The following is a 23,221-nucleotide window of genomic DNA, read 5'->3' on the forward strand; positions in this document are numbered from 1 at the left end:
CAGGAATGAGGGGAGGTCTCCTAACAACTCTCAGCACCCTTTACAAATGACAATTCCCAGGATTCTTTGGAGAAGCCATGACTGTTCAAAGAGGTATAATACTGCTTTAAATGTATGATGCAGAGCAGGCCATAATCTCCCCTTAAACAGATCACAACAAATGTTCAATAAAGACTGGACACTGTTTAACCACCACATAAGCTTCCTGCAAGCAAATCAGGATGAATGCCGAATAAACAGGTCATCTGGAGGCACTCTTAACGCTAGCACAGCAGGGAAAGCAAGTGTCTCCCAAGAATGCATTTGTGTCTTTAAAATGGAATGTGAGGATTACAAACCTCAGAGAGCAAAAGGGTCCTCTGCAGTGATTCAACCACACAGCAGAATCTATTTGCTTCAAACCTGTCTGTGGTAGCTTATGCAACTTTTTCTCAATACGCTGCCCACATATTTTATGAATACTCTTGAATAGGCTGTGCAGTGCTAAGTCAATTTCTTTCAAGCAGACTTCGCCCTCCTCTTCACCATTTTGCTGATCCATATGCCTCTAAGTTAACACAAAAGAAGCGGTTAAAAAATGAAAGAACGATCAAAATGCAAACATGTCCTCCACACGGCAAGAGGCCTTCCTTTTGGCTGCCATCGCATAACGTGCAACCAGTCAACCAACACCTCCCCAAAAGCTTGGAGCAACTCCCCTATGAGGAAAGGTGATAACATTTGGAGCTTTTTAGCTTACAGAAAAGGCAAGTCAAGGAGACATGATACAAGTGTATTAATGGTCTAGAGAACACGGATAGGGTGAGGTTTTTCTCCCTCTCTCATAACACTAGAACTCGGGGCCATCCAGGAAGCTGAACATTGGCAGATTCAGGACAGGCAAAAGGAAGTACTTCACACAGAGCATTGTTAAAGTCTGGCATTCGCTCCCACAAAAATGCAGCGTTGGCCACCAACCTGGACAGCATTAAAGAGGATTTGACAACTGAATGGAAAGTGGGAATGGAAAGATCTGTCAGTTTCAGTTCTCTGTTTCTCATTTTTCCAGTGTTAAATTCAGTTCCCTACATTTCCACAGCGATCTACCATTTAACAACAACAACAAAAATCCTCATGAAAATTCTCCACCATTTTAGTGCGAATTTCTCCAAATAAACACATTTCTGTAGGCAGTTTTGACAAAAGTATACATTTTTGCAAGCCATTTCTCATCATGCCGTGCCTTTTTGCATGCTATTTTCACTCAGGTATTCATTTTGATGCACCTTCCCCTAATATATGCATTTTTTAAAAAATGTTGTTTAGTTGGCAAACTGCACCCCAACATTCTAACAAACGTGAATTTGGAAGGATGGCTGTGCTTTGGTTCTTGTATTGTTTCAGAAATTGTGGATTTGATCAATTCTGCTTGAAATGCGAACTGACTCGACATTCTCACCCATCCCTAATGGAAGGTAAGGCCACCCATGGCTACTCGCTATGATGGCTGTGTTCTACCTCCACTGTTGGAAGCAGAATGCCTCTGAATACCAGTTGCTGGGAATTGCAAGCGGGGTAAGCACTCTTGCACTCAGGTCCTGCTTGCAGGCTTCCTATAGGCAAGTGGTTGGCCACTGTGAGAAGAGGATGCTGGGCCAGATGAGCTTTTGGCCTGATCCAGCAAGGTTCTTGTTATGTTCTCACATTCTTAAAGCTGCTCCACAGGATACCTCCTGCAGTCTACCACTTCCCTCAGCAAGGTGTGCTGCCTCAGAAAGCTTCATACCATGAGCATTTGGAAGGCACGTTTTGATTTTAAAATCAAGCACTGCAAAAGCTGTTCTAAGTGGTTCCGATGCAGCATTTAGCTTTGCACAGCACAGGACACTGTATGTGTACAGCTTGCAGTTTCGATCAGAACATCTTCATCCTTTCCTAGCACTGCTGCCGCAAACTAATTATCATCCCTTGACAGCCACAGTTTGGTAATAAAAATTGGGGGGAATCCAGCGATCACAGTTCTCACACATGGCATGTAGTTTGGCCCTAGCTCTAAAATGTATTCTCATTAGGCCTGGGGAAAAATTAGATTCTATTTGCATTTAAAGCCAAATGTATCACACTTACCGAAACACAGCCACCCTTTGAAATTCGCACTTATCTGAATTTTGCAGTGCAGTTCTCCAACTAATGTCTACAATAATGCATATATTAGGGGAAAGTGTGCGTAAAATGAACTGATTAGTGAATATAATATAAAATGCATTATATTAGGAGAAACAGCTTGCAAAAACGTGCATATTAGTCAAAACTGCCTACAAAATGGATTTATTAGGAGAAATTCACACTAAAAGGCTGAAGAATCTTCATGAGGATTTTTCAGAAAAATGCAAATTGATCCAGAAATGTGGAGAATTCAATTTAAGATTGGAAAAATGAGAAATTGAGAGAACCGATCCTTCTACCCCTCATTCTTTGTGATGGCCCCTTTGCAGTCACAGTGCGTTAAGCTTTCCTTCTCTCTCTCTTGCCCTCTCACATACACTTTTGAGTAAAAATATTCACCCCCCCATACAAAAGGCATCCAGAAAGCATACTAGAAAGCACAACTGCAGACACTGCTAAGACCACTAGTATACAGGGATGTGGGAGAAGTTCAATTCAGTTTGCATTTAAAGGAAAATGTACCTAATTTGTACTTTCTGAAGCATTGCACTAACTGAAACAGGGCCATCCTTCAAAATTTGTACTTCTCTGAATTTTGCAGTCCAGTTCTCCAGCAAAGTAACATATACAAATATGCATATAATGAGGCAAACTGCACATATTAGCAAAAGTAACATACAAAATTTTTTATATGAGGAAAAATTGCTTTGCAAAAATGTGTGTTTGGGAGAAAACTGCATACCAACTTATGTAACTAGGGAGAAATTCACACTCAAATGCTGATGGATTTTCATGAGGCTTTTCAAATAAAATAAAATAAAATAAAATTATCAGGCTGAAATGGAAATGTGGAGATCCAAAATTAAGAGTGGACAAATGGGAAACTGAAATTGACAGATTTGCCCATCCCTGCCACTACATTAGGCACACTTAGCAGAGCATCTTTGAGAACAGGGTGGTACCCCACTGGCCATCCCAATGTTCCTGAACTCCAGCTCCCATTAGACCCAGCCAGTGTGGCCAATCTTCAGCTATGATGGGAGTTGTGGTCCAGCAACATCTGGGAGCAGTGCTGGCTGGTGGCTCCATGTCAGTGGGGCAGAGTCCGCTCCGGGTTTTAGACCAAACTTTCAAGGAGCTGTTGAAGGTGCTGAAACCTTTTCCCCACAATAGGTTCAGCACCTTGGACAGCTCCTTGAAAGTTCAGACTAAAACTCAGAGTGGACTGCACTGCCCCACTGACATGGAGCCACCAGCCACCACTGTCTGGAAGGCCACCACCCCTGCTCTAGAATTGCTTCCCACCCACCCCCAAAAAACCTTTGCAGTATGTAAACAGGATGCCAGTGTGGAGGAGAACATAACTCAGCACTATTTAAATTAATTAATAACTTAAACGTAACTCTAAAGGGAAAATGCTCTTCCAGGAAGGGAAATTCTTACACACGGGGAATGCTGGCCATAAAATATGTTAAATGATTTAAAGGAAAATGATTTCCTAGGCATTGCAAATTAGATAATAAAAGGTACTGGACAAAACAAATATATCATGCCATGGCTTTAGAGCCTCAGTTATGATCATAAATAACGTGCAAATCAGATATTGTGTTTACTGGCGACATTTTTCTTTCCCCCCTGTGATCAGGATGAAATGATGCATCATATAATTTAATCATCATCATCCCTTTTGCTCCAGATGAAAAGAGGCAAGAATTGCTCAGAAGGCTGAGGCTGGCAGTGGACAGCGTCCCGGGACAAGGCATAGCATGATTTGAGACAACTCGGCTGTTTTGGGCAGGCTCTGTTTGGAGATCCAGCTGCCAGGCTGTCACAGGCTTAATGCCAATTGGCTTTGGCTAAAGTTCTCCCAAAGAGGGGGGCACGGGGCCAGTGTTCCATCGAGGACGAAGCCATTCCAGCTTGGGGATGCGATGTAGCGGAAAGCTAATTAAATGCAAGCTCTCTCACTCTCCGACTTACACAGCAATTTTGTATTTTAAGTAATAGGTTTCATGAGGGTAGAAGAACCATGGTGGCATAAGGCTTCTCCCTCTCTCTTATATATGTGCATGCGTGCACACACAACACCCACCCTGTAAGCTCTTTTCAGATATCACACTTTGCACTTTGCAGACAAAGCGTGGGTGTTCCCAGGTTAGTGAATTTGCAAAGCGTATCACAACACCGGTAATTTATACCTCAACATCTCTTGGTTATGCTTGTAGCACAGTCAAGAGACAGGGGAGGACAATTTTAAAACAGAGAGGCAGGGCAGTATAAAGCAAGGCGTGGGGCAGGATGGGATCAGGCCAGGTTGTCTATCCCTCTATTTTTCACATGCAGCACTGTTTCCGCTCCACTGCAGCTTGTCTTCTGCCAAAACCTACATTATTTATCTTACCGTCTGCTGTGGTGAAATTACGCAACATATTTAATTCACGTAATTAATCATTACGTTATTCCACTGCATTCATTTCAGGACACACAATGCAAATGGGGAGGGGGATAATCAAGTACAGTAATATCTCAGTTAAGAAATCCTCCAGGGACTAAACTCCTTTTAAATAAGGCTTTTAAAAAGGTTAAACTGAGCATCTTTGCTATGGATAAACATTCTAGCTTTTAGGTCAAACTGATCAAACTGTATCTTTGCTTTGCTATGGATAAACTTTCAAGCCTGTGCCTTTGTTTTAAGGTGAAACTGACCAGTCTGTATCTTTGCTTTGCTATGTATGAACTTTCAAGCCTGTGCCTTTGCTTTTAGGTCAAACTGATCAAACTGTATCTTTGCTTTGCTATGGATGAACTTTCAAGTCTGTGCCTTTGCTTTTAGGTCAAACTGATCAAACTGTATCTTTGCTTTGCTATGGATAAACTTTCAAGCAGGTGCCTTTCTTTAAGCTGAAACTGACCAGCCCGCTGAAACTGATAAGCTTGTGCCTTTGCTTTCCTAAGGTGAAACTAACAAGCCTGTGAGTTTGCTTTGCATTAAAGAGATCTCTTGGTTTCTCCCAAAGGCTGGGGAGGGAAGGATCCAATACATTCAGATGAGGGGGAGGGTGCCAGGTAGGCACCCTTGACAGCCCTTGTTGAAGCTGGCCACACCATCTGTGAGTGGGTGCAGGAACCTATCCCTATTCTTTCCATGTTATTCCTACCTCTGGTACCAAAGCTTCTGTTAAATAAGTAATGTCCAGGAATGCATCTCCTTTGTTAACTTTCTTACTATATGTATCATTTGCAAGCTAAAAGCAACAACAGCAGCAAATGCCAATGGTATTGGCTGGATTGATTTCTGTTCCAGACGTGAGACAAATAAGCAAACACTGACAATTTCCACCCAATTTCTGTTTTTGTCGGCACTCTCCTGTATCCCTAGTTGCAAGCAACACTTTTTCAAGGCACATGTGTAACATAGTGCGTTGCTTGTGAAGGAGAAGGCCAGCCCCACAAATGTATTCCTTTTTGTGTGACATTGGGGACTTTCTCTGCCACCCCAAGCAAAAGGCTGATTTGGCTCCAGTTTCACACTTACAGCAAAAGAGGAACTAGCGGACAACGAAACAAGCAAAACAAACAGAACACAACTTAGAAGGCACTCTGCACACATTTGTGATCCAAACTGGGAGAAAGGTGATGTGAGCCTCTAGGGCAGCCTTTCCCAACCAGTGTGCCTCCAGATGTTGTTGGACCACGACTCCCATCAGCCTCAGCCAGCATTGCCAATGGTCAGGAAAGATGGGAATTGTGGTCCAACAACATCTGGAAGCACACTGGTTGGGAAAGGCTGATCTAGGGACTTGCATAAACATTTGACTCATATGCACACACCTGACTTCTGGGGCGTGGGTCAAAGTCGCATGTGGAGAAAGGGGGGGGGACAGCCGGAGAGCCACTGGGATACTGCATGTGAGGTGCACCACTTTATATGGAATCCGGGGTTTAAGAAGTATATAAAAGGGGGTAAGAATGTAAGCTTGCATGTGCATGTGATTCTTTAGGACCTGGACCACCAACCCTGTGGGCTATGAGCTGGAGAGTATGGGATCCTGGGGTGACAGGCCACCACTGCTATCTTTAATTTCTCCTATATAAGATATGACTCCCATTTCTCCTTTATATGCTTGGGTGAAGCTTTTCTGTATCGTTCAGTAACAAACTTGTTTAGCCCATAACCCCATTTGTTCTGACTGCACTATAAGACCAGCAAGGGGCCAAACTCCAAGGGCCAATCAAAACTGATAGAAAGTTTTCTAGGAACTCTTGGATCAAACTCTGGTACTTCTAGTGTTGCTCTCAGTCTCCCTGTGGGCTCCTCCAGACAACCTATTTATTGAGCATCCATCCTGATTTGCTAGCATAAAGCTTGCACAGAAGTTAGATTATAGCCAGTCTCCACTGAACATTCATTCTGATTTGTTTATGGGGCAAGCTGTATGACAAGGAGCGTTCAGCCTGCATTCATCACCAATTTGCTTGGAAGACGTTTAGATCCTTTCCTACTGGTAATTTGCCCATCCCACATTCCTCAGTGCATTTCCCCTTCACTTTCCAACCTCCCCCACAAAGGTCTTTCTTAAAAAGTTGATTTGTTGCACAAGGACAACAGAATACTTTAATCCATTATAGCCTTGCAAACCTACAGTTCTGACGTGTGTCTGAATTCCTTTCATGGCCCCTGTATCCAGCAGTAATCTGGACATGGAGTCAGAGGCTACAGGGGCACCAGACAGAGAGCCGGGTCAGGGTCAGAGCTGACTGCTGAAGATAGGGAGACCACTGCACCTGTGGCTGTTGGCCAGAAACTTCCAGAGGAACCTGTCAGACCACCAAGGCCTATTGGACCAGAGCCTGGACCCTCGTGGGTGCCTTCACCTGAGCCTGAAGAATCATATGCCTCCCACCACACATCACCAGTCCAGCAGTGCACGGACAGCACCAGGAGGGAGGCTATGGAAAGGAGGAGTGCCCATTTTAAGGCAGGGGGTTGGTCCTTTAAGGCTCCAAAGCGCTTTACAGGGAGCCTGGAGGAGGCACTTTGGAGACACAAAAGGCCTCAGTTTGGTTCCAGTCTTTGTTGGAGCAAGTTGCTCACCTGGAGGCATCTGCAGTTCAGCACTCTGCCCAGAGCCTTGCTGGGATCCAGCATCAGACTACAGCATGACAATCCCTCCTGCAAAACACAGACAGCCTGGAGGCGCCCTGCACCTCTGTCTGTGCAGCTCTATTATTCCAGAAGGCAGCCCCCAAGGGTCTTTCTTCTTCTTGCAAGTAATGACTGACAGCATAACTACCAAACGCTCCCAGAAACCTGCATCTTGTACTGTGTCTAGTGGGCGAAAAGGGAGGGGGGGGTAAGAACAGTGCTCCCAGAGAAACCTGTCCTGTGGTTCCAAGCAAACAATGAGCAATTAGTAAAACAATTATTATTACTTTCTTTTGTAATAGTAAAATGGTTTTGCCAAAGCCCCACACCAGGATTTTTGGCACGACATGTGCATCAACGCCTAAGGATCCAACCGGATATGATGTTAAATGTGGCTTTGCATTTCACATGCAAGGTTTAAGAAATGCCAACAGCACCAGCTTTTTTGGGCGGAAGGAGGAGAGGGTGATTATTGGGATTGCCGCAGGCAAGGAGGGGGGATTTAACCCTTTCCTCCCCTCTGGTGGTCCTGAGATAAACTCCTCTGAAAATGGTGTTAGCTTTGGGAGGAAATCTTCCCTTGGCACCTTGAGGGTGGGGTGGGAGGTGAAGGACTGAAATAAGTGGAGCAGCTAATACTGAGCCAGATGATCCAATGGTCCAATTAGATATAAGACAGTTTCCTCAGGGTGAGTAGCAAGCAAACACCTTCCTTTGTTCCTAGTGAGCCACCACAGGTCAAACGTTGCTGGTGGAACTTTGCCATCTCCTCAAAATCACAATGCTTCCCAGCGCGGCCTATCAGAGCCATTCTACCCATCGCCCAGGGCGAGAGGGGAGAATGATGGGATGTAAGACTTTGGACAAGACAGGAGGCTGCCTGGGAATCCATCGGATGCCATCTTGACTTCCATGATGGAAGATACAATATAAATAAGCCCACAGATGCTCTTGCCACAGCCCAGGAATCCAAAAGCAAAAACCAGGGCAGCTGATCTTGCTCACAATTAAACGAAAATGAAAGAATGTTCCTGTTGAACCCAAGGTCAGTCTTGGAGTGACTTATGATATTTACCTCCTATTTCTGTGACACACAGGATTAAGGGTCAGGCACCAAGGTGGGGAGTAAGAGCCTGGCCTTGCCTGCACCTGTATGAGATGATGTACCACTGTAATTACATCTACAAGGAATTCCTCCTTGTATCAAGAGGGTCACACTCAAGTGCAAGCGTGGGCGGACTTGCAGAGCATGGAGGCTGGCTAGGAGTGGAGCCAGCAGAAGGTCCTACCACAGGAGTCCTGGGGAGGGGTCAGCAGAAGGAAAAGAAACACGTGTTTCCTTCTGCCACCCTTTCCCCTGGTGTGTCATATGCCAGGACCAGCGGCCACAGGACAGAGCCAAACAGGGCCAGGATGCAGCATAACTCCCCCTACCCTTGGTTCCACCCCTGACAACCCCCGGATGCCCCTTTGGGGGGCATTCCGCCAGCTCCACTTGCATTGGTCTCAGTTGAGCCAGCTGGGCCCTGGCTGCGCCCAGGAGGTGGTGGATTTTCCTGGATGTCCCATGGCAACATCTGGGTGGGGGGTATTTCCCAGAGCAGCCCAGCTGTGCCAACACCCTCCCTCCGGCAGGGATACACCACATTTTGTATCTCCTTGGCTTGGTGTAAACACCAGGAGGATGGCACCCTTGAGTTTGTCTCTTTCTTTCTTAAGGATCCTGAGGTCCACTAACAGAAGCCAGATGTGAAGCAGTGGCTTCAAAGGTTGGGCGAGCCTAGCACACCCCTTAAGCCATACACACATATATGTGGAAATCTAGAGCCACGTTACTACAGAGCAGGGTCTCTAACATCTTAATTTAGAAGGAAACAATAGCCTTTTTGCTAGTGTTAAAAATGGGGCTGTGCATCAAAAACTCTTCCCAATCTTATTACAAATCCCCTAGCAATCTCCCACTAGATCCCGATCCACCGCCTACCCACCTATGCTCAAGATCACTCTCCACTTAGCACACCTGATTGCATTTCGTACACACAAAACATCCAATGTGAAGCAAGAGATACCAGGAACATAGGAAACTGCCTTATATTTATTGATTGATTTGATTTATTATTTGATTTATATCCCGCCCTTCCTCCCAGCAGGAGCCCAGCTATCTGGAGATGCCAAGGATTAGGGTTGGAGGAGAAATTTGACTCTGTGCACATTTCAAGCTGAATCTATCAAATGTGCACGTTTCAAAACAATCAGAGAATTGAAACACACCCACCCTTCCAAACTCACCCTTCTTCAAATTTTGCAGTGCAATTCTCCATGCAAATAATGTGTGCAGAAATGCATATAGTAGGGGAACCTACAGTGGTACATGCTCTGGTAACCTCACGTTTGGATTACTGTAATGCGCTTTACGTAGGGCTACCTTTGAAGACAGTTCGGAAGCTACAACTAGTGCAAAATGCGGCGGCCAGATTGCTGACAAGGACCAAGCGGTCCGAGCATATAACACCTGTTCTGGCCAGCTTGCACTGGTTGCCAATATGTTTCCGGGCTAGATTCAAAGTGTTGGTATTAACCTATAAAGCCTTATACGGTGCGGGACCACGATACCTTGCGGAACGCCTCTTCCGATATGAACCGGCCCGTGCACTACGTTCTGCTACGAAGGCCCTCCTCCGGGTTCCAACTCACAGGGAGGCCCGGAGGGTGATGACAAGATCTAGGGCCTTCTCAGTGGTGGCCCCCGAACTATGGAACAGTCTCCCTGAGGAAGTACGCCTGGCGCCGACTCTGCTCTCCTTCCGGCGCCAGGTCAAAACCTTCCTATTCTCTGAAGCATTTTAAGTTACACTGATTTAATTTTAAAAATGTTTATTGTGTTGGATTGTTGCTTGTATTTTAGTATTGTTTTGTTATTTATTGTATTTTTATGCTGTTTTATGTTCACCGCCCAGAGAGCTATTGCTAGTCGGGCGGTATATAAATTTAATAAATAATAATAATAATAATAACCTATGCTTAAAAATGCAATGTATTTGTGGGGATTGCTTTGCAAAAAGGTGTACATTAAGCAAAACTGCGTGGGGAAAAAAACGTGCGTATTAGGAGAAAGGTTCACCCGAATGCTGATGCGTTTGAATGAGGCTTTTTTTCTTAAAAACAAAACAAAACAAAAACACAAATTGATATGGAAATGCAGAGAACTAAACTTTAGACGGAAAAACGAGAAACCAAAGTGGACAGATTCACCCATCCAGCTTCCAGCTCCTATTTCAGTCTCATTCCTGAAGAGATAGTTTCTGTCTAAGCTCCAGTCCAAAGCCTTCCTGAACCTTAACAAGTTGTTATGAGCTCAGTAAGAGTGTGACACAGGATCCGTACACACCATACATTGAAAGCACATGACTTCTTCCAAAGAATCCTGAGAACTGTCGTTTGTTAAGGGTGCTGAGAACTGTAGCTCTCTGAGGGGTAAACCACAGTTCCCAGGACTCTTTGGTGGAAGCCATGTGCTTTAAATGTTTAGTGCGCATGCATGTTATAGGACCAATATATTTTTCTAGTATATCTTTAACTGACAGAACACACGCTCTTGTGGCTATTCAGCTGGTGAAAGGCAGGCGATTGCAGAGTAAGGAGATATAACAGTTGAGTAGAGCCAATGTTAATGTGGAATTGCAGTGTGTGTGTGTGTGTGTGTGTGAATGCTTAATATGGAAATCCGAGTGTTACAAGCATTTGTTTTCATCTCTGAAATGTTAGAAGGTAGGCTACACTTGCAAAGGTACCGTGACAGCTCTCACAGGAAGATTTTATTAGAAATTACATCCCACCGCCCCTGTGCACCTTTCATGGCTAGATGTGTTAACGGCAACTCATTTGATTTGTTTGCTACACAGAGATCTGACCTGGGAGGAACACATTTCTCTATCCGCTTTTTTTTAAAAAACCCAACCTTATCTGTTTTCCATCCATGGAAAACAGCTGGATTATTGTCTCTGTGAAATCGAGTTAGGTCACAGAACAAGAAAAGTTCCGCCTGCTTTTCAGATGTTTTGACATCAGGTCCAAATTAGTTAAAGAGAGAATACCACCCATGATAAAGGAATTAGCACCAGCAGAATTTGTTCTTCCTCAGTGATGTTTACCAGGGAGAATTCTATCTCCTTCTAGCACAAAACATTTAGGGGAACTCCAAAGAATATGAAAAGTGCAGTCTGAACTATGTCTACTCAGTCCTATTGAATTCAATGAGACTTACTCCCAGATAACTGGGATTAGGATTGCAGCCGTATAGTAAGCATGTATAATGGGCTTACATTTCATCAAGGTGGTCTCTTTTTCTTTTTGTTCAGATGAGTCCATTTATTGGCCCAAACATTTCTCTAACAATAATCCACCTTAATAAAGTTGAATCCTTCCAACTGACGCCATTCTATGCTTCCATCTTCTAACCCATCTTTCCTAAGCCTGAGGAGGCTCACAGCATTTCTTTGTGAATGGCCACTTCTTTGATTGCCTAACAGCAAGTAAGAATCGCTCTCAGTGAGCCGGAAAGGAAGCTTCAGTAAATGAGAAGGTGAAGACAGGTATACATTCTTTGTATTTCTACAGCTTTTGGTTAGTAAATAGATACTCTAAAGATGAAGAGAAAGAATCAAAGTCTGCTGGGTGTGATTTTTACCTTTTTTCCTGGTCCTTGAAAAGCAACAGGAACACAGAAATTGCACACCAGATCAGACCACTGGTCCACCTAGCCTAATATTGTCAACACTGACTGGCAGCAGCTGTCTGGGGTTTCAGGCAGGGGGCTCTCCTAGCCCTATCTGGAGATACCAAGGACCAAACCTGAGACCTTCTGCGTGCAAGGCAGATGCTCTGCCACTGAACTATGGCCCTTCCCTGAAAGTCCATATAACTGACTAGAGAGATTTGGAAGTAAAAAGCAGAGAAGGTAATGGATAGATTACTTTATGAGGCTTCTGTGTGCTCCTATCATTTGCATAGCTATCCCAGGATCTTTTGCATGCAAAGCATAGACTCTCCTACCATAGAGCTACATCCCTTAGGAACATAGGAAGCTGCCTTTCTACTGAGTCAGACCATTGGTCCATCTAGATCAGTGTGGTCTACACTGACTGGCAGCAGCTTTCCAGGGTTTCAGGCAGGGGATATTCCCAGCCCTACCCAGTGATTGAACCTCGGACCTTCTGCATGCAAAGCAGATGCTCTAACCACTAAGCTATGGGCAGCATTGGAGCAAATCAGCAAACTTCTCTGTGGGTTAAGGCATTGCATCCAGATGCTTCCAAAACAATATCCCACAACATGGGTGTGGCGAACTGGGGCTGACTTACAGAATGTGCAGTGGCTTCTGAACATATATATATAGTGGGTGATGAGCAAAAATAGCCACTTGTACAAATGTACATGATGGGGTGTATGTGTGTGTGGTGTGTATTAGGAATGGGGTTTGCTATCCGATTCTGTTCCATTTTTCAATTTGTCAAATGAGCTGCTAGTTTCTATTCGCTATAAGTTGTAGTCCACTAGTTATCGCAATTCCCGGTTCTCTCGTTTCTCTCCCCGTTATTTTTTTCTGAAAAATTACGCAATTTTCTCCGTTATTCCTTATGCTGCTATACATTTATATAGCATATACAGCAGCAGCATATTACAAAAATAATTACATAATTATGTTATTCTCACTGTGGATTTTTTTTTTTTTAAATTACAGTATCGCTAACAGCCACAAACGCATGCAAAGAACAGGAGTCTGTTGGACAATGAGATGAACGTGCGGATTATGCCAAAATTCAATATCAAATCCGATTTTGAAAATATTCGACACCGTCCCTAGTGTGTATGCAGTCCCTCCCCATATACCCGGGTTCTTCTGTGAAGTTGTCTGAAAACAAAGGTAGGGTACTCTATTTTAAATCAGATCCCTCTCCCTTCAAGCAAGAACATCAGATGCATGGCCTCATTCAAATTACTTAAGAGTCAGTGCCACACAATGCGGTGAGTGTCACCAGCTTAGATGGCTTTAAAAAAGGGGATTAAGACACATTTGTGGTGTAGTAGTTAAGGTGTTGGCCTACGACCTGGGAGACCAGGGTTCGAATCCCCACACAGCCATGAAGCTCACTGGGTGGCCTTGGGCCAGTCACTGCCTCTCAGCCTCAGAGGAAGGCAATGGTAAACCCCCTCTGAATACCGCTTACCATGAAAACCCTATTCATAGGGTTGCCATGAGTCGGGACTGACTTGAAGGCAGTCCAAAAAAAGAAAAAGATGCATTCATGGTGGAGATGTCTAGCAATCACGCTGACTAAATGAGAATGGCAACAAAGCATAGCAAGGTGCAGTACTCCTGTTCTAGCCAGCCAGACAAGCGCTTTCACATGTGCTCTGTTGCAGTCTCCCTCCAAATTGCTTTTCTGCCCTCCTCAAGTCAGGAGATACTCAATCATCACGGGGCCAAGCCCACCACCACCCTGCCACCTTTAGGGGTTCTCTCTAAACTGTTATTATTATTCCTGCAAACTTCAGGATCCCCCCAAGCCACTGTTTTTGACTCCATAAGGATCAGCATCCACCGTCTGAACATCAGCAATGGAAGGAATGACTGCTGTATTGCATGTCCCCGTGCAGAGGGCCAGAGCCGCTCAATATTGGTGGCTGTGAACCAAAACTGGGGGAAAGGCCCTTACGCCCTGCTTGAGGGCTTCCCAGAGGCATTGTGTTTCTAGGGGAATGGCCACAGCCCAGTGCCGGAGCATCGGCTTTGCATGCAGAAGGTCCCAGATTCAATCCCTGGCATCTCCAAAACCCTAGAGAACTGCTGCCAGTCAGTGTAGGCAATACTGAGCTAGATGGATCAATAATCTGACGCATTGTAAGGCAGCTTCCTATGTTTCCTATTACGGGGAACAGGATGGTGAGCTAGATGGATCTTTGGTCTGACCCACCACAGCACTCTTCTTATGTTCTCATGAGTTACTCAGTCCACACTCAATGATCTTGTGATTCCCTTATAACCCTGTTCTTCAACCTTGGGTCGCTGGCTGGTTTTGGACTACAAGTTCCATCATCCCCAGCCAGCTTAGCCACTGGTCAAAGGATCATGGGAGCTGAAGTCCAACAACATTTGGGGACCCGAAGTTGAAGAGCAGTGTCTTATAAAACACTTGCGCAGAATTATGACAGGTAATGGCTTCCACCACCACCCTCCTTTTTGGGGGGCAGGGGTAGTGGTGTGTGTGTGTGGTCAATCCTGATAGCAGAATTATCAAGATTTTGGAGGTTCCTCCTTCCTTTATGTTATCAAAACACTTTTCATGCCTTACCATATGATCAAAGATGTATCCCTGAACACTGAATTCAGGATCATTCAGACCATAGTATTCCCGATCTCTATGTAACTATGGATGTGAAAGTTGGACAGTGAAATAAGCAGATAAGAGAAAAATGAACTCATTTGAAATGTGGTGTTGGAGAGCTTTGCGGACATCATGGACTGCGAAAAACACAAATAATTGGGTGTTAGAACAAATTAAACCAGAACTATCACTAGAAGCTAAAATGATGGAACTGACATACTTTGGACACATAATGAGAAGACATGATTCACCAGAAAAGACAATAATGCTGGGAAAAACAGAAGGGAGTAGAAAAAGAGGAAGGCCAAACAAGAGGTGCATTGATTCCATAAAGGAAGCCACAGACCTGAACTTACAAGATCTGAACAGGGTGGTTTAAAAGAGATGCTGTTGGAGGTCGCTGATTCATAGGGTCGCCGTAAGTCGTAATCGACTTGAAGGCACATAACAACCAACAACATATGATCACCACTTTTAAACTCACCCAGGTTTAGCCCCATAACGGGTGTCCCTGCCCCACCCCCTACTTCCCGAGTAGTCCATTCTGTAACAGGTGAAAGTTACTCTAAAGAAGGCAGATATATGGAGCCTCTCAAACTGCCAAGTGACCACCAATTTGGCCCACATCTCAGAGTTAATGTAAATGCTTTGGTGCAGGAAACAGGCCTTCCAGATACTTCCCAATCCGATGCTGGCCCAAGAAGGGCTGTAGCTCAGGGGCAGAGCTTGAATGCAGCAGGTCCCAGGTTCAATCCCTGGCATCTTCAGGTCAGGCTGGCAAAGACTCCTAACGTAAACCCTGGCAGCAGCTGCCAGTCAGTGTCGACAATACTGAGCTAAATGGACCAACTCAATACAAGGCAACTTCTTATGTTCCCAGCTTAACTAATACAGAATTTGGGGTAGGAAGGCCCATCACTCGGTGACAGAGCATCTGCTTTGCGTGCAAAAGCTCTCAGGTCCCATCCCCAACATCTCCAGACAGGGCTAGGAACATCCCCAGTCTGAAACCCTGGAGAGATGCTGCCAGTCAGTGTAGGCTAGGGGTTCCCAAACTGTGGTCCGTGGCCCACCAGTGGTCTGTGAGCTGCAGTCAAGTGGTCCGCGGCATGTCCACATTGAATATGCATATTGACTTTTAACTGTATTTTTATGGCTTCCTTCCTTTCTCATACTGCATTTTATCAGATCACAGTTGGGATTCTATGGAATGCAAATTGCAATACAATACAATAAAACAGAAGGGATAAAAGAAGCCATAAAAATGCAATTAAAAGTCGTACAGCACTTAGCACAGCGCATTGCAATTGCCACTACAGGCAGAAATAATCACTAAGTGGTTGGACAAGCCCCTCGGCAATTGTCAAGCGGCCCATGGGGGAAAAGGTTTGGGGATCAGGGGTGCAGATGTACCACTGGTCTGACTCTGTAGAAGGCGGATTCCTATATTCCTTGCGCCGAAATCCCAAAGTCAATGAGGTTAGTGAGGTATGACACAAGCCTACAACTTCCAACCACGGAAAATGTTTATTGCATTTTAAAAAATAATTACAAAAAAAACGCAACCCCACCCTTCTTCCAAAGAGCCCAGGGCAGCATATATGATCTTCTTTTCACCTCACAACAGCCCTGCAAGGTAGGATAGGCTGAGAGATAGCGGCTAGCTCAAGGTCATCCAACAGGCTTCATAGCCACATTGGGATTTGAATTCAGGATTCTCTAACCCAGGCCCAACACACCCACTGATATCGTGTACAAAGAAGAAAGATGATCGCAAGAGGTAGTGCTGGCTGACAATGTGAATAGCTTGAAAAGGGGATGAGGCAAATTCATGGAGGATCAGGGTAGTGGTGGCTACTAGCCACAATGGCTATGTTCTACCTCCTCTGTTGGAGGCAGTATGGTTTTGGATACCAGTTGCTGGAAGCTGCTGGAGGGGAGAGTGCTCTTTGCACTCAGGTCCTGCTTGCAGACTGGCTGGCCACCGAGAGAACAGGATGCCCATATGGGCCATTGGCTTGATCCCGCAAGAATGATCGTACCACTGCTGGCGCACCATTGGTGATCATCAATGGCATTTCTTTCACTAGATGCGCACCCTGCCAGAGTTGTACATAGTTGGATATCTAGGATCATTTATCTCCCTATTCTTCCATGCACAACCTCCACCTGGGCTTTCAATAAATCGTATTGCCACGCTGGTAATAAAACCGTGGGCCTCTCTGAGCATGGCCAGAGTACACTTCCCCTCCCGACAAAGTCACCCAGAACCATTTATGAATTATCATCATCATCCATTTATATAGCACCATCAGCTGTACACAAAACAAAACAATAAAAACAAGTCCCTGCCCCCAAAGGCGTACATTAGGTTCTCCTGACTTACTCCGCATTAAACGCTCCTGTGATCCCCTTATAAAGTCCTATGAACTATTCAGATCGCAATCCTCCACCCCGGACCCTCGCTTAACCACGTCGGACTGAACTCCGAAGGGATTCTAATGAATAAACACGTTGCAATTCACGCTGTATTTTTTAAAAAAACGTGCGTGGGGGAGTGGGGGAGGGACGAGCAGCGCGCACCTCCCCGGCTGCGATCCTTCCGAGCGTCGCCCCGAACCCCTCCGCCCCCCTTTCCCCGGCGAGCGCGGCTCCGGAGCTGCCAAGGAACCCCGCACGGCTGCCGACCAGCTGCCTGCCCCGTCCGCACCGCTCCTCCCTCGCGGCTGCCGCCCGGGCTGAGCGCAAACGCCTTTTTCTGGCGCTCGCCTCCTGCAAGCGGAGATTCCGCCCCCCCCAACCCCACACGCGCACACCAAAAAAGTGCCTGCTTCCCCCCCCCCGCTCTATTTACCTGCGGAAGAAACGAGCTCCCCCTCGCTCAGCTCGCCGGAATCCGAATCCATGCTGGAGAGCGGCGGAGCGGCGGCCCCTGCCCGGATTCGGCGCCTGCGGGAGCGCAACCGCCTCACCTCCGCCGCGCGCCAGAAGTCGCCGGGCCAGAGTGACTTGGAGAGCGAGACAGCGAAGCAGAAGGGCTGGCCTCGCCTCGGCTCGGCCTCCTTCGCCTCCCACCCCGGCGCCGGGTCAGCTCCACCACTGCACGCGGCAGAAACAGCCGCCGCCTCCCCCTTCGCCACCTCCGAGCAGACGAAGCGTTTGGCTGCTTGCACGGGCGGAGCAAAGAGGCCCGCCGGTGGCGCTGGCTTATTTGAGGGGGAGCCTGGGGACGGGGGGGGACAGGGTCCCCCCCCTTGCCTGAGCCGGCCCCCCCAACTTGATCTAGCTGGACTGCTCCTCCTCTACCACCCCTCCGGCTGGTCCTCCTTACAGTACTTTCTTATATTGCTCTGCCCTCCCCGCCTCGTTTCTCGCCTACGAGCCATACATTTCAAGCAGCGGCTCCTAACCTGTGATCCCTGGACGGGATGGAGGGGTGGGTGGTTTCCAGGAACTGGGTGCCAAAAAAAAATTTTTTTTTCAACACAATAAAATAATTTTTATTTATTTATTTATTTATTCAAAGAGCCAGTGTGGCTTAGTAGTTACAGTGGTGGACTACGACCTGGGAGACCAGGGTTCAAATCCCCGCACAGCCATGAAGCTCACTGGGTGACCTTGGGCCAGTCACTGCCTCTCAGCCTCAGAGGAAGGCAATGGTAAACCACCTCTGAATGCCACCTACCATGAAAACCCTATTCGTAGAGTCGCCATGAGTCTGGATAGACTTGAAAGGCAGTCTATTTTTCCTTTATTTATTTATTTATTTATTGGGGGTCCATAGCCTTCATCAGATTCTCCAAGAGGTCCAGAAAGTTGAAGAAACACCCATTTGAATTGCCTTTTTCCTCTCCCCCGACCAGCGAAGAATCCTGAGAGCTGTGGAACTACAGTTCCCAGCACCCTTAACAAACTATGGTTCCCAGGATTCTTTGAGGGGGGGATGTGCTTTGAATGCATGCGCTGCCTTGTGGGTGGCCTTCTGAGGCAGGCAGGGCCGGAGGCAAGAGAACTGAGCAGAGCATACAGAGGTGGTTCTTTTGGGTGCTCCTGCCGGACAGAAAATGTGAGGGCCAGGCAGGCCAGCAAGCCAGAAGCTGTAGCGCAGTTCGGGGCACTTGAGGAGGGCATGGAGCAAGAGCCTTTGAGGGGTGTGGCCTAGAGTGAGAGGGTGTGGTCTGAGGACACTGATGCCCTGATCAGTCCATCTGTTTCCAGTGTTCAGCTGTGAGTGGCGATTGCTGAAGCCGCCAAAATGGTACCAGCCACACACGAGAGGGAGGGGTCTGTAAAGAACGGAAGGGAGGAGGATGGAGGCAGAACTTGAATTAGGACACGTCCGCACCATACGCTTCAAGCTCTCTTATGTCACTTTAACAGTCATGGCTTCCCCCCCCCCCAAAAAAAGTCCTGGGAACTGCAGTTTGTTAAAGATGCGGAGAGTTGTTCGGAGACCCCTGTTCCCTTGAGCTGGCGACAGTTCTCAGATTGGTTTGACAACCAAGCCATTCCCCTGGGGAACTCTGAAAAGTGTAGCACTGTGAATCTTTGGGGGAACCCAGGACTGCCAGTGTGGTCTAGTGGTTAGAGTGTCAGACTAGATTCTGGGAGACCAGGGTTCAAATCCGCACTGAGCCGCGAAGCTTGCGAAATGAGCTTGGGCCAGTCCCTGTCTCTCAGCCTAACCTTTCTCACAGGGTTGTTGTGATGGAGCGGAGCCATGTTTGCCATCATGAGCTCCTTGGAGGAAAGGTGGGGTATGAATGTAATAATAAACCATTCAAAACAAAGTGTTAAACTAGTGCTTCAAACATGATTTGGATGTGGCCCTAGTTGGCTCTGCCTGCCACTGACTCTGGCTCCACCTGCTGTTGGCCTCTCTGCCTTCTGCCTTTCCAGTCCCAATGGGCACCAGTCGCCACTGGCTAGAACATCATATTCCCTCTTTTTTTTGTTTCAGAGCCTACATCTATATGTCCAAAGGCAACTGAACAGGGCAGGAAATTAGTATCCGCGGTATTTAAATTATTTGCAGGGAGAGAGTGCTAATTTAAATTTGTTTAAGACTTTAATTACTGTGCTGGAGTTAAAGGGAAAATCATACTGTAAACCCCATGGTAATAATTAGGCCTTGCTGGTTATATAAGTGCTTTTGATTTGATGTCCTGATGGTGTATGGACATTATGAGGCCAGGCATGGCTCTCTGCATGAAGCATGGCAACTATAACAGGTAACACCATGATGATGATTTTTTTCTCTTTAACCACAATGAATTTAATGATTCATGGCTAGAGTTGCCAACTTTGTTTTTCAACTGCTTCTGCTTTTATGCTTTTAACAGCAGCTTAATCTGCAGACCTTAGCAGGCGATAATGGAGATATTTATCCCCATGCCATGAGAAAGGTTCTTCTGTTGATTTCTACAGGCCAAGTTGCTATTGAAGGCAACAGGAACAGTCCAGGGAAGGAGTTGTTTTGGTCAGGCAGGAGTGGAGCCGCCGTCATACAGGGCCCTCGTTACTCAGCTTGACAAGCTGCTCTAGAAGGATCCCATGGTCAATGCTACCCAAAGCTCCTCAGAGATCCAGAAGGAAAAACGGGTGCTCTCCTCCTGTCCATCTCCTGCTAAAGGTAATCAATTAAGGTGTCTAATCACCTTCATCAAGATATGCCTGAAGTTGCTCAGCCACCAACCTGTCAATCACCTTTCAAAGGAATGGAAATTTAGCAACTGGACAGTTCTTTGTTTATTATTATTATTATTATTATTATTATTATTATTATTATTATTATTATTATTATTATTAGAGTGCCAGTGTGGCGTAGTGGTTAAGGTGTTGGCCTACAACCTGGGAGACCAGTGTTCGAATCCCCACACAGCCATGAAGCTCACTGGAGGACCTTTGGCCAGTCACTGCCTCTCAGCCTCATGAAAACCCTCTTCATAGGGTCGCCATAAGTCGGGATCGACTTGAAGGCAGTATTATAACATCATCATCATCATCATCATCATCTCATCATCATCATCAAAGATTGGGAAGGTTTTCTGCTTAAAATGCTTGTTGGAAGATGAAGGTCTTCAGTAGGTGCCAAAAAGACAACAGAGATGGCTCCTGTCTAATACAGTATTTAAGGGGAGGGAATTCCAAAAGGTCGGTGCCACAACACTAAAGGTCCATTTCCTATATCTACAGAATGGACCTCCTGATAAGATGGTATCTGCAGGAGGCCCTCACCTGCAGAGCGCATTGATTCATTGGGAACATAAGGGGGTGCGAATCTTCCCAGTATCCTGGTCCCAAGCTATATAAGGCTTTGTATCTAAAACCTCAAAGTCCAGGGTGGTTCTCTTGAGGAAGGGGTGCACCACCACTGCTTTCAAGGTGGTGGGCATCACACCCTGCTCCAGTGAGGCCTTCACGACTTCCTCAGCCCACCTAGTCAGCTCTTCCTAACTTGCTCTTACAAGACAAGATGGGCAAGGATCAAGTGGTTGGCTGAACCCCTGTAGGCGTCCTGTCCATATCTTCAGGCTGCAGTAATTGAGTGATCTTAACTAAATGGTGCTCTGGACACCTCTGGAAGATCAGCAACACCGGTGGTGTTAAGATCAACATCATGACCATGGAAGGATCTCCCTACAAAAGTTCAATATTGTCCTTTCAGCACCAGGCTAAGGTTTTTTTTTAAATTCTCCCAGGCCTTTTAAGATTCTGTATTTTAGTCTCTTTGACATGTGAAAATGTTTCAGATTTATTTTGTATGATGTCTAGAGAACACATTTTATGAGGCATCTAACAGATATAAATAATAAATAAATATAAATAAACGTGAAAAAGGCTCAACTGCTGATGGCAGTTCCTTTCTATTTTTTTTAAAGTTCATTTACATAGGGTTGTATCTAATGCTAGTCTACGCAGAGTAGACCCACTGGTGTTAATGGACATGACTAATTTAGGTTCATTAACTTCAGTGGGTCTACTCTGAGTATAACTTAGTTTGATACAGTCCACAATATCTCAAATAAAGTATTCCTGAAATCATACATTAATCTTGTCTCATATCATATGTCATATATTTATACCGTGCTAAGAATATCCATAGTTATCTCATCATTTCTTTCCTTATTCCGATACATCATAAAAGGCCACCTATTTTGTTGAATAGTCTGAGTTGTTTGCATTCTCCCTTCCCATGGCCATTTATGACATGTAATTTTCTTGAAACCATGATATCCCACACTTGCTTTAACCACTGTTTAATGTCTGGAAGATTATTGCTCCTCCAGGATTTTGCAACCATAATCTGAGCTGTTATCAACAAATGAGATACTAAGAGCTGTTGATCTTTCTTTATCTGCTGGTTCGGATGATCCAGCCAAATTGTGGTTGGATTCAGTTGTGAACAACAACCTGTAATTTCCCTTACGGAAATTTAATTTTTTTTAAAAAAGGATTTAAAAAAACCCTAATTCGGTTGCATTCCCACTGTATATGGGGAAAAGTTCCTTTCTCTTTGTGACAACCCAACAGATGTCTGCAATGTTATGAAACATCCTTAATAGGGATGGAAAGATCTGTCCATTTCAGCTCTCGTTTTCTCATTTTTCCAATCTTAAATTCAGGTCTCCACATTCCTGCAGCAATTTATTTTAAATCCTCATGAAAATTCTTCACCATTTTCAGGTGCAATCCAATACATGTCTACTTAGAAGTAAGCTCCATTGAGCTCAATCGGACTTACTCCCAGGTAAGTGTGTATTGGATTGCATCCTTAGTGTGAATTTTTCCTAATAAACACATTTTGTATGCAATTTTAACTGATGTATGCAAGCAATTGATTCTAATATGCATTTTGTATGCTATTTTCATGAACATATTAATCACTTCCCCCTAATATATGCATTTTCATAAATGTTCTTTGGTCGGAGAATTGCACTGCAATATTCAGAAATGTGCAAATTTTGAAGGATGGCTCTTTACATTGTTTCAGAAAATATGAATTTGATACATTTGGCTTTAAATGCAAAGTGAATCATATTTCCCTTCATTGCCACATTAATTAAATTTCTTGCCTGTTATAAACATATGTGCTTCAAATGTTCATCAAATATAACTAAATGCGGGAACTTAATCTAAAAGAATGACTTTCAGTATCAGACATTTGCTTTGTTTTCAGGTGAGAATAGAGATGGGGGAGAAATCTGAATCAATTCACATTTAAAGATTAACCTACCTGATTCGCACATCCTGAAGCAATATAAGAACCAAAATGCAGCCTTCCTGCAAAATTTGCAGTTCTCCAAATGTTGCAGTTCTCCAGCCAATTATTGTGTTCACAAATGCATATACCAGGGCAATGTGTATATAAGCATGCATATATTTGTGAAAATGACATAAAAAGGCTTGCAACTTTTGCAACTTTGCAACTTTTGACAATTTTCAAAATCTGAAATTGCTTGCAAACAGATGTATATGCATAAATGTGTATATCAGGAGAATTTCATGCTAGAATGCGGATGGACTTGTCACAAGGACTTCTTTT

At 45.2% G+C, this 23,221-nt stretch overlaps 1 protein-coding gene across 1 annotated transcript in view; it reads right to left on the reverse strand.

Annotated features, from left to right (window-relative positions):
* TNFAIP8L3 (TNF alpha induced protein 8 like 3) overlaps nt 1-17,773 on the reverse strand; it is a 56,893-nt gene extending 39,120 nt beyond the window's left edge. Inside the window, exon 1 of the mRNA XM_061594989.1 lies at nt 17,531-17,773. Coding sequence (XP_061450973.1) covers nt 17,531-17,582 — 52 coding nt within the window. The 5' untranslated portion in view covers nt 17,583-17,773. The remainder of the gene's footprint in view (nt 1-17,530) is intronic.
* Between the last annotated feature and the right edge of the window lie 5,448 nt (nt 17,774-23,221).

The sequence above is a fragment of the Rhineura floridana genome, chromosome 14, assembly GCF_030035675.1.
Source record: "Rhineura floridana isolate rRhiFlo1 chromosome 14, rRhiFlo1.hap2, whole genome shotgun sequence".
NCBI classification, from domain to species: domain Eukaryota; kingdom Metazoa; phylum Chordata; class Lepidosauria; order Squamata; family Rhineuridae; genus Rhineura; species Rhineura floridana.